The following is a 12,032-nucleotide window of genomic DNA, read 5'->3' as shown; positions in this document are numbered from 1 at the left end:
TTTTGAGAGAGGGAGAAAAATGTCTCCCTGTCCACATTCTCCGCACCATGCTTAATTTTGTACACCTCTATCATGTCTCCCCTTAGCCTCCTTTTTTCCAAGCTAAACCATCCCAGTTAATGTAACCTTCCCTTCATCCAGCTCCTTCATCATTTTAGTTGCCCTATTTCCAGCACCACCGCATTGCAAGCTGTCCGTAGAAGCCCGTCTCTGGAGTTTGCTCAGCCTTGTATTTGCTTATAGAAAATATTATTTATCAGGGCCAGGGAAGTCCAGAGGCAGACAAGCCACAAGGCAGCACCCAAAGGACACCATCCCCAAAACAGTATGTCACCAGGAGGCCCCATGCATCCTCTAACAGCAGACTCTGTCAGCCCCAAACAAGCCCGGTCCACCAAGGCAAGCATTCAGGAGCGGGGGGATTGGATTCACGAAGCACCCGACCCTATATCCCATCTCTAACTTCAGATTCCTCGGAAGGAAATTCCCACCGCCACCAATATATCCGAGGCAGGAAGGGAAAACCCACCCGCCCACCCACCCCCAGAAAAACAGAAGGCCTTTTGCGCAGGTGCAAACACGAGCACAGCGCATCAGCTACAAAGGCTGCACATCTTTTCCCACTCACTGACAGCTGCAGCTGAAACTCGTGCACGGCTTCGTTCAAAACCGCTCCTGCCCGCGTGCCGTTTTGAGCTCTGGCAACTGTACTCAGGCACAAAAGGCCTCTTTAGAAGAGGCCCCGGCACAACCTAATTAGAGATGTGAAGGCATGGGGGGGGGGAGGGAGAACTGGAAAAAATCAGGGTGGGGGATGCTTTCCCCCCAAATTCCCCTAAAACAAAATCCCTTGGGGGGGGGGAAATACAGGTGGGGTTTATTCTTTTAATCCCTGGCCCTTGTGTCTTCTCTCCCCTTTTTCTGTTTCTTTTCCCACTCCTTCATAACAAGTGAGGGAGTCTGGGAGGTAGAATGAGAAACAGATGCCCACTCCAAAGGAGAGGACACCTCTGAAAGGAATCCATGCAACGGCAGAAGACGGAGGAGAGGAGAGAGTCCTGTTAAGAGCCTTCGTTTGGCCACTCCTGAGGAATGCCGGGCCTTTGAATGCAACCTTTTAAGGGGCTCCCTCAGAGGCCAGGGAGGAGAACTCAGGAATTCAGGCAGATGTTCCCAGCTAAAAAGAAAAGAGCCACCCCCCTCCTCCTCCTCGGAAGCCATCTGTCCTAGTTACACATTCACCAGCCACACAGCTGTCAGGGCGAAAACCACACCAGGGCAAGTGGGAGGTCACAGGCAGAGAACTTCCTGGGCCCAGATGCGGCGAAGCAGGCCCGCCTATCCCCAACGGAACGCATCAAATGCCAAGCCAAGTCCACCTTCTAAAATCTGTTATGGCACAAGCCCAAAAGGACACCTTTAAAAGGTTCTAGTGGACACCTAAAGAACCCGCATTTTGATATGCAAAAACTGTTTGAGTTTGGGTTCTAGTATTGGGTCCACAATACCTGATGGAACGCCTCTCCCGACGTGAATATACCTGGTCACTACGTTCAGCATCTAAGGTCCTCCTCCGGGTGCCTACTCCGAGAGAGGCTCGGAGTGTGGCAACGAGGGACAGGGCCTTTTCGGTGGTGGCCCCCAGACTGTGGAATGATCTCCCTGACGAGGCTCGCCTGGCACCAACACTGCTATCTTTCCGGCGCCAGGTTAAGACTTTCCTCTTTGCCCAGGCATATGGCAGCACATCTTAATCACCCACATGTTTAGTTTTTTTTTAATGGTTTTTAATGCTTTATGTGTGTATGTTCTGTGTTTTAGAATTTTAAATTTTGTATACTTGTTTTTATCTTAATTTTAGAATTTCTGCAAACTGCCCAGAGAGCCCTGGCTATGGGAGCGGTATAGAAGATATATCACGTCTCCCATGAGCCTCCTTCTTTTCCACGCTAAATAAACCCAGCTGTTGTAACCTTCCCTCGCTGGGGAGATGCTCCAGACCCTTCATCGTTTTTAGTCACATGTGATTATGTGCGTGCAGGTTGGTGCTACCCTTTACCCAGAACAGGTAGCAATTTGACACACACACACACACACACACACACACACACACACTGAGACTCATTCTAGGCTGTGAAAAGAACTTCATAGCCACTAAAGAAATTGCAAACAGGAAACCGCTTCGATCATGAGACGCCACCAACCATCCACGCCCAGAGAAATATGCCGGAACCCGCCTGCCCCCCACGCACACACACCCTGCACCTTCATAAGTTAAGTTCTGAGAAAACCGCTGGAGCAAAATAATTTCTTTTTTCCAAACTACTGAACAACCAACTAGTAGCAGCTTGCCCCAAAAACGTCTTGCCTTCCAGTGAAACAGAAACTGTTAACGGGAGGGGAGACCTGTTAGTCTCTACCGTTCCCTAGCAGAAAAATGGAAACAAGAGAAAAAAAACTTCCCTCCCATTGATGAAGAAATGATTTCCTATAACCTAGGCTAGCCTTCCCCAAGCTGGCACCTTGGACTACAACTCCCATTATCTCCCAGCTGGGGGTGATGGGAGCTGTAGTCCAACAAGCCTGGAGGGTGCCGCGTTGTGTATTCCTAGGCATAAAACGTGACGGCCCGACCTGGAATAACTTTGCTGATATGGTAAGGGAAAAGGCGTGTGAAATGGGGGCAATCCCCGAGAGAACAGGAAGAATTTATGAGGGGATGGATTAAGTCGCTTTGGATGGGAAGGGCCACGGAATGACAGCATTTCAAAGCACCGAAATACCGGCCCTTTAAACGTATCAGACAAGAGAACAGAGGCAGCGCTAAAGCCACACACAGTAAAAGGATTAAGAGGCCCAGAAGACACATCCTAAGCTTTGCAAAGAAAAGCCACCTGAGAACACCAGCAATAAAACCCAGCAGTGGCAGCACCTAGAAATGCCCCGGCCAGCGGCCTCGTCCCGCTCCAGCGCCGCGTCAAAAGATCTCTGCAGCGTTTTGTCACAGGCCGCCCAGAGGATACAACTGGCCCTTTTAGGCTTTCACCCCATTAATGGGCACACCGAGCTTTCGCTATACGTTTAAAACTGGTTTGAGTCTATCGTGGTGCCTGCTGAAACACCTCCAGTATTGCAGCCGGTCAGAGTTCTGGGTCAGGTGCAGTCCCAGAGAAGGGGGGGGGCATCTCCCCAGAATGTGGCGTCTTCACGGTTGTAAAGGGAGGCCCATAGAGCAAGGGCAACGTTCTGCCAGGTCTTCAAGCAGCCGAAGGGAGCGGCTGAGAAACATTCCCAGAGGTTGTGGGAGAGGTCTTCTTCAGTGCTCCGAACTAGCAGAACGAGAACCACGCACACTCACGTGTGATCTACAGGTCACGGCTTTGCTGGTGCACAATTTGGAGGTCCGGACACGCAGGACCGTTCATTTTTCAGCGCAAAGTATCTACAGCGCTGACTGCCAATCAAGAACTCTTCCCTCAAGATAGCCAGACCCTCTCACCATAAAACGATAGGAGCCAGGATTCCTCAACGGACCATCACGGCCCAAAGACGCTCTCCACTTTCTAGCAAGGGTGCGCTTTTTGTGGGAGGGCTGAAATGACCCTCCCCCCCACTGCCCCCAGTTTTACACATAAGCACAAGAGTTCCAACTTACATGTCTTCAAAGCTCTCTGTGTCCGACTCCACGGGAGAATTCAGGCCCACACCTGTGTAGACAACAGAAACATTCTCAAGTGACGAAACAGAAAAGAGCAATTCTGGAAGCACAATTCACGTGCGGGGAGGGGAGGGGCTTCCTTTCAAGGCCATCGGCCCAGCTTCGGGGTCTTCCATGAAGATCCTTCCCTGCAATATCACATCCCGAGAACCATGGTTCAGGAGGGTGCCAAAAAAAAAAAAGGGGGCGGGGGGACTGGCAGGAAAACCTGTAGAGCTGACAAAGGGATCTAGCAGGATGAAGTTGGAAGGAACCGGAAGGGTTTATGGGATAACTGGGGCAAGTGTTGAACAACGCACTGTACCTGGAGATGTAGAGACACAACTCTTTAAGCTGCTAGAAAAAAGATTCAGGGCTTGGAGAGGAGAGGACCCCCCTCCTCCTAAAATGAGGGCCATTTGTATGGGGGAGATGTCCCATTTCATCATTCCAGTTGCAAGGGGCGTGAGGATACAAGGGGCTCATTTACACCAAGCAGGATATTCCACCATGAAAGTGGTATATGAAAGGCAGGAGCCACACGACTGCTTTATAGCGGTATGGAAGTGCACTGACAACGGTTGGGACCCATTGACACATCCCATACACTGCTTTCGTACCACTATATCCTGCTTGGTGAAGACGTGTCATGGGCCCCAACAGTTGTCAGTGCACTTCAGTATCACTATAAAGCAGTGTGGCTCAGGGGTCAGGAAACAAAGCCCTATGAAGAGAGACTGAAACAGCTGGGCATGTTTAGCCTGGAGAAGAGAAGACTGAGGGGAGACATGATAGCACTCTTCAGATACTTAAAGGGTTGTCACACAGAGGAGGGCCAGGAGCTCTTGTCGGTCATCCCAGAGTGCAGGACATGGAATAACGGGCTGAAATTACAGGAAGCCAGATTCTGGATGGACATCAGGAAAAACGTCCTGACTGTTAGAGCAGTACGACAATGGAGCCAGTTACCTAGGGAGGTTGTGGGCTCTCCCACACTAGAGGCCTTCAAGGGGCAGCTGGACTACCATCCATCAGGGATGCTTTAGGGTGGATTCCTGCATTGAGCACGGGGTTGGACTTGATGGCCTTGTAGGCCCCTTCCAACTCTACTATTCTATTATTCTATGACTCTATATACCGCTTTCATAGTGGAATATCCTGCTTGGTGTAGATGAGTCCAAGGAGGCGTCAGACCAACTCTTAAATGACGCCCCTACAAAAAAGTCCGTAAGTGAGCTGACCACATGTAGAAAACTGGCAGGGCGGGTCCTCGTTATCCATGGCTTTCCATCCCCAGTTTCTCCCCACCCCACACACACCTTCCAGGTTCGGCCTTTCTGTTCTTCACCTCCTCCTCCACTCCTCACCGAACATCTCAGCCTCACTGTACTGGACCAGCCCAGAATCTCCCAAGAGTAGCCTTCTTGTGGCCTCCAGCTGCCTCTCTCCCATCAGGTGGAAAGAAGTTGCCACAACTGGGCCAACCGGGCACATCTCACAGACTCTGCCACACTCTGCCACACAATCTGACCTCTCACCGGAGGAAGCCACTTCCTGGGCAGGCTTCCTCCGAAGCTCAGCAGAACTCCCAGAACCCTTTGACCAGCAGAAGACTTATTAGCGCCCGTGTTTCATTACTGACCCATGAAGGCTCAGGGAGAGATCCCAGACCAGGAGTGGTGCTTTCACTCATTCGTCTTTACCTAAAATCAAACAGCTGCTGATAGTTTTGCTAACTCTCAGAAACCTTGTTGAGTCAATTAAACTAAGAGGTGGGAAAATTAGTAAGAGGTTTCTCCAAATAATCGAGGGGACACATCTCAGGGAAGAACATTTAATTGCTGCTCCACAGAATATCTCCTGGCCTTCTGTGGTGCCCTGCAGATGTGTTGGACTACAACACCCATCTTCCAGAGCTAGCATCGCCCACGGCCATGTTGGCTGAGGGTGCAAGGCGATGCAGACCAATACGCCTGGAAGATGGCAGGAGAAGTCAACCACACACACACTATGGAAAAGCCTCCGTGGTTCAGAACAAGAACCTCCAAGCTGCTTTCCACCTTCCAGGATGCTTTTCACACAGCAAAACTCCCCATCACAGCATCACTTGAGACACAGGAGACGCGTTTAGCAAGGGAGCAGGGAGCTAGACCCAGCTGCTGCCGGCCACTGACCTGAATCTGCAGACTCCGAGGTCACCGAATCCTGGGAAGACTCAGAAGACATCGAATCCTGAGAGGACCACTCCTTCTTCAAGGCCATGCCCAGCTTCTTTTTCCTCTTCGGGGTGTCACAATCACTACATCCAAAAGAAAAAGAACACCAAACCTCACCATTTAAGGCCTTCAGAATACAAACCACTCCTGTTTTGTTTCTACACTTGATTTGCGTCGGACACTTTCCCCGCCCCGCCCCCCCAGAACAGCGTCCATCTGATCTTCACAACAATCCTGCAAGGTAGGTTAAGCTGAGAGAGTGCGTCTCACTCTCATTTGAACCCAAGACTCTCCAGTTCTGAACCAACAGTCTAGACGGCAACGTATCTTAGATTTTACTGTAGCCTGTTCCAACCATCTTCCTCCACCTCCCTGCCTTCTATTAAACTGAACCTTGGAAAGAACGCCATGAAAGGTTCTCTCACTCCTTCGCAACGTGGTCCTGATAAAGGAACTTTGCTGCGGTTCTCATCCTGCCAGAGCTACGTTCTGCAGTCGTTCCTCTTAGGAAGGCTCACCAAATCTGCACCCCCTCCTGCGAGACACGTAGCTGCACTAGCTTTTTATTTCGGCATTTTATTTATTGGACATTTAAACAGCTGCTCTGGAACTCTCTTCCCGGGGAAACTAGGCTGGCTCCCTCCTTGAGGGGCTTTCGGAAGCAGGCTAAAACTTTTTTGTTCCAGCAGGCCTTTGGAGAATAATCTGGCCCTCCATCTATGTTAAGGTCTTATAATTTTGTTGTGTATTTTAAATGTTTATGGTTTTGTTTCCCTCCCCCCCCCCATGTATGTTTTAAACTTTGTAAGGCCGCCTTGAGGCCCAGCAATGGGCAAAAAGCGGGATACAAATAAATTAATTATTATTATTATTATTATTATTTAGCTGTCATTACAGAATCCACTTTGCAGCAGACTGGAGTTAGCTGCCAAACCCTCTGCTGCGCGCGCGCACACACACACACCCCGCTCACAAAAGCAGGCACCTAATCATACAGCCCAGAGGCCAGCGAAAAGGTGCTCTAATGATTAACCCGCTGGATTCAAGTTTCAGGCGGGGTGGGTTGGAGAAGCAGGTTGGCAAGCGCAACTGCCCGCCCAAGATAAAATAATATCTTGCTTCCACTTCCTCTCCGCCCAGCTGCAAAATGTTCCAGCTACATGCGGAAGTCGGGGTTCAATGACTCGAGGCCACGGAGACGGAGAGCAGGGTAATGACCAAGCCCAAGGTCGCAAGAGAAGCTGCCTTAGGCCAGGACCAGCGCTGCTTTGCCCATCTAGCCCAGACGGGCATCTGTTCTCCAAGGTTTCCCATGGCCCGGCTCCTCCTGATCCTTTTAACTGGGAGGCGACGGGGTTAGGCCTCCTGCAAGGACAGCATGCGCTTCTCTGCCAGGGAGCAGGTTCTGGAGTTGCGGGTCAGGCTCCAGCCCTTCAACACCGTTCCCAGCACATCTGTTTCACTGAGTACCCTGCACGCCGTCCGAGCCCAGAAGAATCAGCATGCACCTTCTTGTATCCCCAGGGATAGGGGCCCCTGCTCCTTCGTACGGTATGGGGACAGAGGCCCATCAGAGAATCCCAGGAGCGTCTCCTGGCTTTAAACAGGCAACTGCTGCAAAAAGCTGGCCCCAAAGTGCTCTTCCAAACCCTGCAGAAAGGAAGGGGCCCTGCCGAAGACGGAGAGGCAGGCAGCTTACAAGCGAGGACATTTCGCTAAGCCACAGGAATACCCACCACTGGGGTGGGGATGCTGTTGGACTGCAACTCCCAACAACCCCAGCCAGCATTGTCAATAGTGAGGGACGATGGGAATTGCAGTCCGCCGTCTGGAAGGCCACGTGTCCCCTATCCCTGGACTAGGACGCAGAGAAATTCAGGATTAAAGCCTTCTCAAGGCTACGGCTGCAGACAGTTGCAAAAAAATAAATAAATAACAACCCAATACAAGCCGCTTTTTGGTATTCGAAGAGCTTACTGGCACACTGTAATTATAGCATACACAGCCGTCATTTCACACAAGTGTCCGTTTTTCGTACGAAACCTCGCTTCTGCCTAGGAAGAGAAAAAACCAGCGTGCCCACCACCACCACCACCACCACCTGCAATAAATGCAGACGTGTTTGTTTTGCTGCACACACGGCGAAAAGAAAACGGACGCCCCCCCCCCCCCCCGTTCTCCCCCGGCTGCCTCTTCTCCTTGCACAGAAGTGATATTGTGTAGAAAAATAGTCCGCTGAGAAAGGCAGCCCCAAAGCAGGCCTCACCCAAGAGATTTGAAACGGGACGGAAGAGGAAGAGGCGAGAACAGAGGGGGGGAGGAGGACAGAAAGAAGAGAGAAACCTAGAAGATGGTCAGAAGACCACTTGTGGCAGGCTCAGAGGGCACCGATTAAAAGGAGCCAAGCAGGTTTATCTCCCCCTGCTTCTCCCACCCACCGTGTTTAAGTGGAAAGAGTTACATGGGTGGCTTCACCTCACTCTAGATTTTGAATGAAAACGGAGCCCCCGATTCAATCTCCGCTTTATTTTCATCTCTCGTTTCTGAGTAAATGCACAAAGGATGAGTCTGCAGGCCCGATGAGCCTTGGTCCCAAAGACGCATGCCTGGGGCCGCGGTCTTCCCTCGCGATTCCTGAATGAAAGCGGGCGAAAATTCCTTACTTGCACTAAGGAGAAAAGAGGAGGAGGAGGAGGGGACACCCTTCCCCTGTAGAGGCCTCAGGCCCTCAGTGGCTGCCCAGGGGCCTGGATGGCCAAGACCCTTGGTCCCAATCCCATGCATGCTTACTCAGCAGCAAGCCCACTTTAGTATCATAGAATAGCAGAGTTGGAAGGGACCTACAAGGCCATCAAGTCCAACCCCCTGCTCAATGCAGGAATCCACCCTAAAGCATATATAAAATAAAGCATATCAGACAGGACTTGCTTCTGTGTAGCACCAGCAGCCTTTATCCTATTTCAGCCATGCACACACACTGCTGAGCCAGGGGGCCATGATCAGGACACCCAAGGCCACCTCCTTCCTAAAAATGTCACGGCCTGCTTAGGCCGAAGGGAAAAACTTTAATTGCAGGGTGGGTGGGTGGCGAGATTTAATGACTTAATTAACACCAGGTTGCTCACGTAATGGAGTAATAAGACGTTCTCACAGATGCCCGTTTAGTGCTGGATTTCGAGGGTTTTGGCAGCGCCATCCTGCAGGCAGTGTGGTGTAGTGGTTACAGTGTGTTGGCCTAGTAGCAGGGGACCTGGGCCCCTCACTCTAGCTCATCCTAGCCTACCTGCTATAAATCTAATGGGGGGGTGTACATTGCCTGCAGGAATGGACGGCAGGCGAATAACATGCAATAAAGGAGCCAGCCATCTGCCTTCCCCCCCAAGCTGACGCCCTCCAGATGTTTGGAGCTTCATCTCCCAGTCGGTCCAGCCAGCATGGCAGGGAAAGATGGGAGTTGTAGTCCCATGCAGCCATAGGCCACCAGGGCGGGGAAGGCTGGCCAGTGGCCACGCTGGCTGGGAAAGATGGGAGTTGTAGTCCCATGCAGCCATAGGCCACCAGGGCGGGAAAGGCTGGCCAGTGGCCACGCTGGCTGGGGAAGATGGGAGTTGTAGTCCCATGCAGCCATAGGCCACCAGGGCGGGAAAGGCTGGCCAGTGGCCACGCTGGCTGGGGAAGATGGCAGTTGCAGCCTAGCACCTACGTTCCTGGGGGGAAACGCAGCGGGCCTTACTCCCAAGTCAACCCGCACAGAAACGGGGGTGGTGGGGCGCGCTGCGCGTGGCACAGATGCCCCCACGCGTGCCGCAAGGGGGGAAGCAGCTGCCTCCTCGCACCGCCGGTGTAAACGCAGCGGCGCCCTCGCTCCGGAGCGGGCCGCCTACCTCCACATGGTCATCCTGCCCTTCCCCCAGCAGCGCCTGACAGCCCGCCCGCATTCCTGCTCCCGGGAGAGGACGGCCCGCCGTGCCTTTGTTCGGCTCCAACCCGCGCAGGCCCCACGCGGCCCCGCGACCGCCGAGCCGGAGAGACGCCTCGACGGACTTCCAACCCACCCCCTCCCCACGCACCCACCCCCCAGATGCGTTGGGCTGCAACCCCAACCATGGGCCAGGCTAGCGGGGGAGGGAAAGCTGCGCTCTTTCTTTGCCGAAGTTGAAACCTTGCAAACACGCACGTGTGCCGCCCACCCCTCTAGAAACGGGTTCTCACGACCCAAGCCGCGGTTCCTTTTCCAAGGTCACTTCTGAAGGCACAGATGCGGGGCAGAATTTTAATGCCCCCCCCCCGCCGCGATTGCGCAGGAGTTGCTTGAAGCCCGCTCCAGCTGCTTTTACGCACAATGCACGCCACCCACCCACGCAGGGCGTGCGAACCTCTCAAACCCGCACCCGAGAGAGCCCCGCGTCGCTGCCCCCGTGTCCTTTACCTTCCCAGGCCAGCCAGCTTGTCCATATTCAGGGCTAAATGGGTGACGGGCGACATCACGCCGGCTGCGGCTTCGGCGGGGAGGCTGCAAGGCAGCCCGGGCGCTTTCCTCCGCGGCCTCCTGGCTTGGCGATGCGGGCTGGGCGCGTCGGCGCGGAGGAGCCCCTCGGTCTCCATCGGGGGCGAGGCGGAGGGCGGGGGGGTCTAAAGCCAGATGTCCGGGCGGGGAACAGCTCCCGGGGGCGCACCGAGGGGGCAGCTGCGGAGACGCCGAGCGCGGGGGTCCTCCCGCAGCATCCACGAGCTGGGCTGGCGGGGCGGGCTGGAGGCGAAGGAGAGCGGGGCGCGCCCGGCGAGGACAAGCCTTGGAGACGGAGGGGCGCTCGGGGCGCGGAGCTTTGGAGGTGGGGAATGGATCGGGAACCGAGGAGAGACAGAGACAGAGAGAGAGAGAGAGGCAGGGCGAGGAAGGCAGGGATGCGCGGGGCAGGATTTTGTAGCCCGGGAGGGCAGGCCGGCTCGGCTCGGCTCCTCCCCGCCGGGCGACGCGGCTTCGCCTCCGCGCGAGATCCGGCCCTACATTGATATTCGAAAAATAACAGAGCCAAGAGGCGCAGCCAATGGCAAACCCAGATCCGATGGGCAGGAAATACCGGGGAGCACAGGGAGGGGGGCAGGAGGAGAAATTTGCAACAACACATGCCCCCCCCCAAAAAAAAGAAAGACAAGACAAAAGAGAAGGATGTGAGTCTAAGGGAGTGGAAAGGCCAAAAAACACACAAAATAAACCACACACACACCACGCAGGACAGTTATTTTTAGCCGGGCTGAAATAATATTTCTTCTGATTGTTGCTCTTTCATTCAGCTCCTCTATTTATTTATTGCATTTCTATACCGCCCAATAGCCGGAGCTCTCGGGGCGGTACACAAAAATTAAAACCATCCAAAGTATAAAACAAACAGTATAAAACCGTAATATAAAAGCTCAAACCAGATAAAAACAGCAGCGATGCAAAGTTACAAATTTAAAACGCCGAGTTAAAATTTATTTATAGACTGTTAAAATGCTGGGAGAATAAAAAGGTCTTCGCCTGGCATCTAAAAGCATTTAATGTGGGTGCCAAGTGAACCTCCTTAGGGAGCTCATTCCACAGCTGGGGTGCCACAGCAGAGAAGGCCCTGCTCCTCCTGGTAGCCACCTGCCTCACTTTCTTTGGCAGGGGCTCACGGAGAAGGGCCCCTGTAGATGATCTTAAGGTCTGGGCAGGTACATATGGGAGGAGGCGTTCCTTCAGATAGCCTGGCCCCAAGCCGTTTAGGGCGTTAAATGTTAATACCAGCACCAATGAAGCTGGAAAAGGACTGGCGTGATGTGGTCTTGCCATGTTTCTTGCACCTTACACGGACCTGACAGCAGGCTTCTCCAACCAGGCGCCCTCCAGATGTGTCGGACTCAGGCAGTCTGTTGTAGCTGATGGGAGTTGTAGTCCAACACATCTAGGTGGGGTGGCATCAGATTGGGGAAGGCTGCCTGACAGGATTTTTGCACCAGTGGGACACTTGTGGCCCTCCAGATGTTTTGGCCTACAAGTCCCATGATCCCTCACCATCAGTGATAGGAATTATAGGACACAAGTTGCCCACCTCCTGCTGTAGAGGTTGCTGCAATAATGGAGGTGGGTTGCTGAG

At 53.2% G+C, this 12,032-nt stretch overlaps 2 protein-coding genes across 3 annotated transcripts in view; both read right to left on the bottom strand.

Moving 5' to 3' along the window:
- CDC25B (cell division cycle 25B) overlaps positions 1-10,528 on the bottom strand; it is a 35,952-nt gene extending 25,424 nt beyond the window's left edge. For both annotated transcript variants that reach the window (XR_010025918.1, XM_063135991.1), the window contains exons 1-3: positions 10,343-10,528; positions 5,872-5,996; positions 3,656-3,707 (exon numbers count right to left, since the gene is read on the bottom strand). Coding sequence is in view for 1 of the 2 variants with exons in the window: in XM_063135991.1 (XP_062992061.1) it covers positions 3,656-3,707; positions 5,872-5,996; positions 10,343-10,518 (353 nt within the window). In the remaining variant the exon portion in view is untranslated. The remainder of the gene's footprint in view (positions 1-3,655; positions 3,708-5,871; positions 5,997-10,342) is intronic.
- The window catches only part of AP5S1 (adaptor related protein complex 5 subunit sigma 1), a 63,868-nt gene that overhangs the window by 49,210 nt on the left and 2,626 nt on the right, over positions 1-12,032 (bottom strand). The window lies entirely within an intron of this gene.

Source organism: Elgaria multicarinata, chromosome 10, assembly GCF_023053635.1.
Source record: "Elgaria multicarinata webbii isolate HBS135686 ecotype San Diego chromosome 10, rElgMul1.1.pri, whole genome shotgun sequence".
NCBI lineage: Eukaryota > Metazoa > Chordata > Lepidosauria > Squamata > Anguidae > Elgaria > Elgaria multicarinata.
Note: the sequence above shows the minus strand (reverse complement) of the source record. Positions and strands in the feature narration are given on the sequence as shown.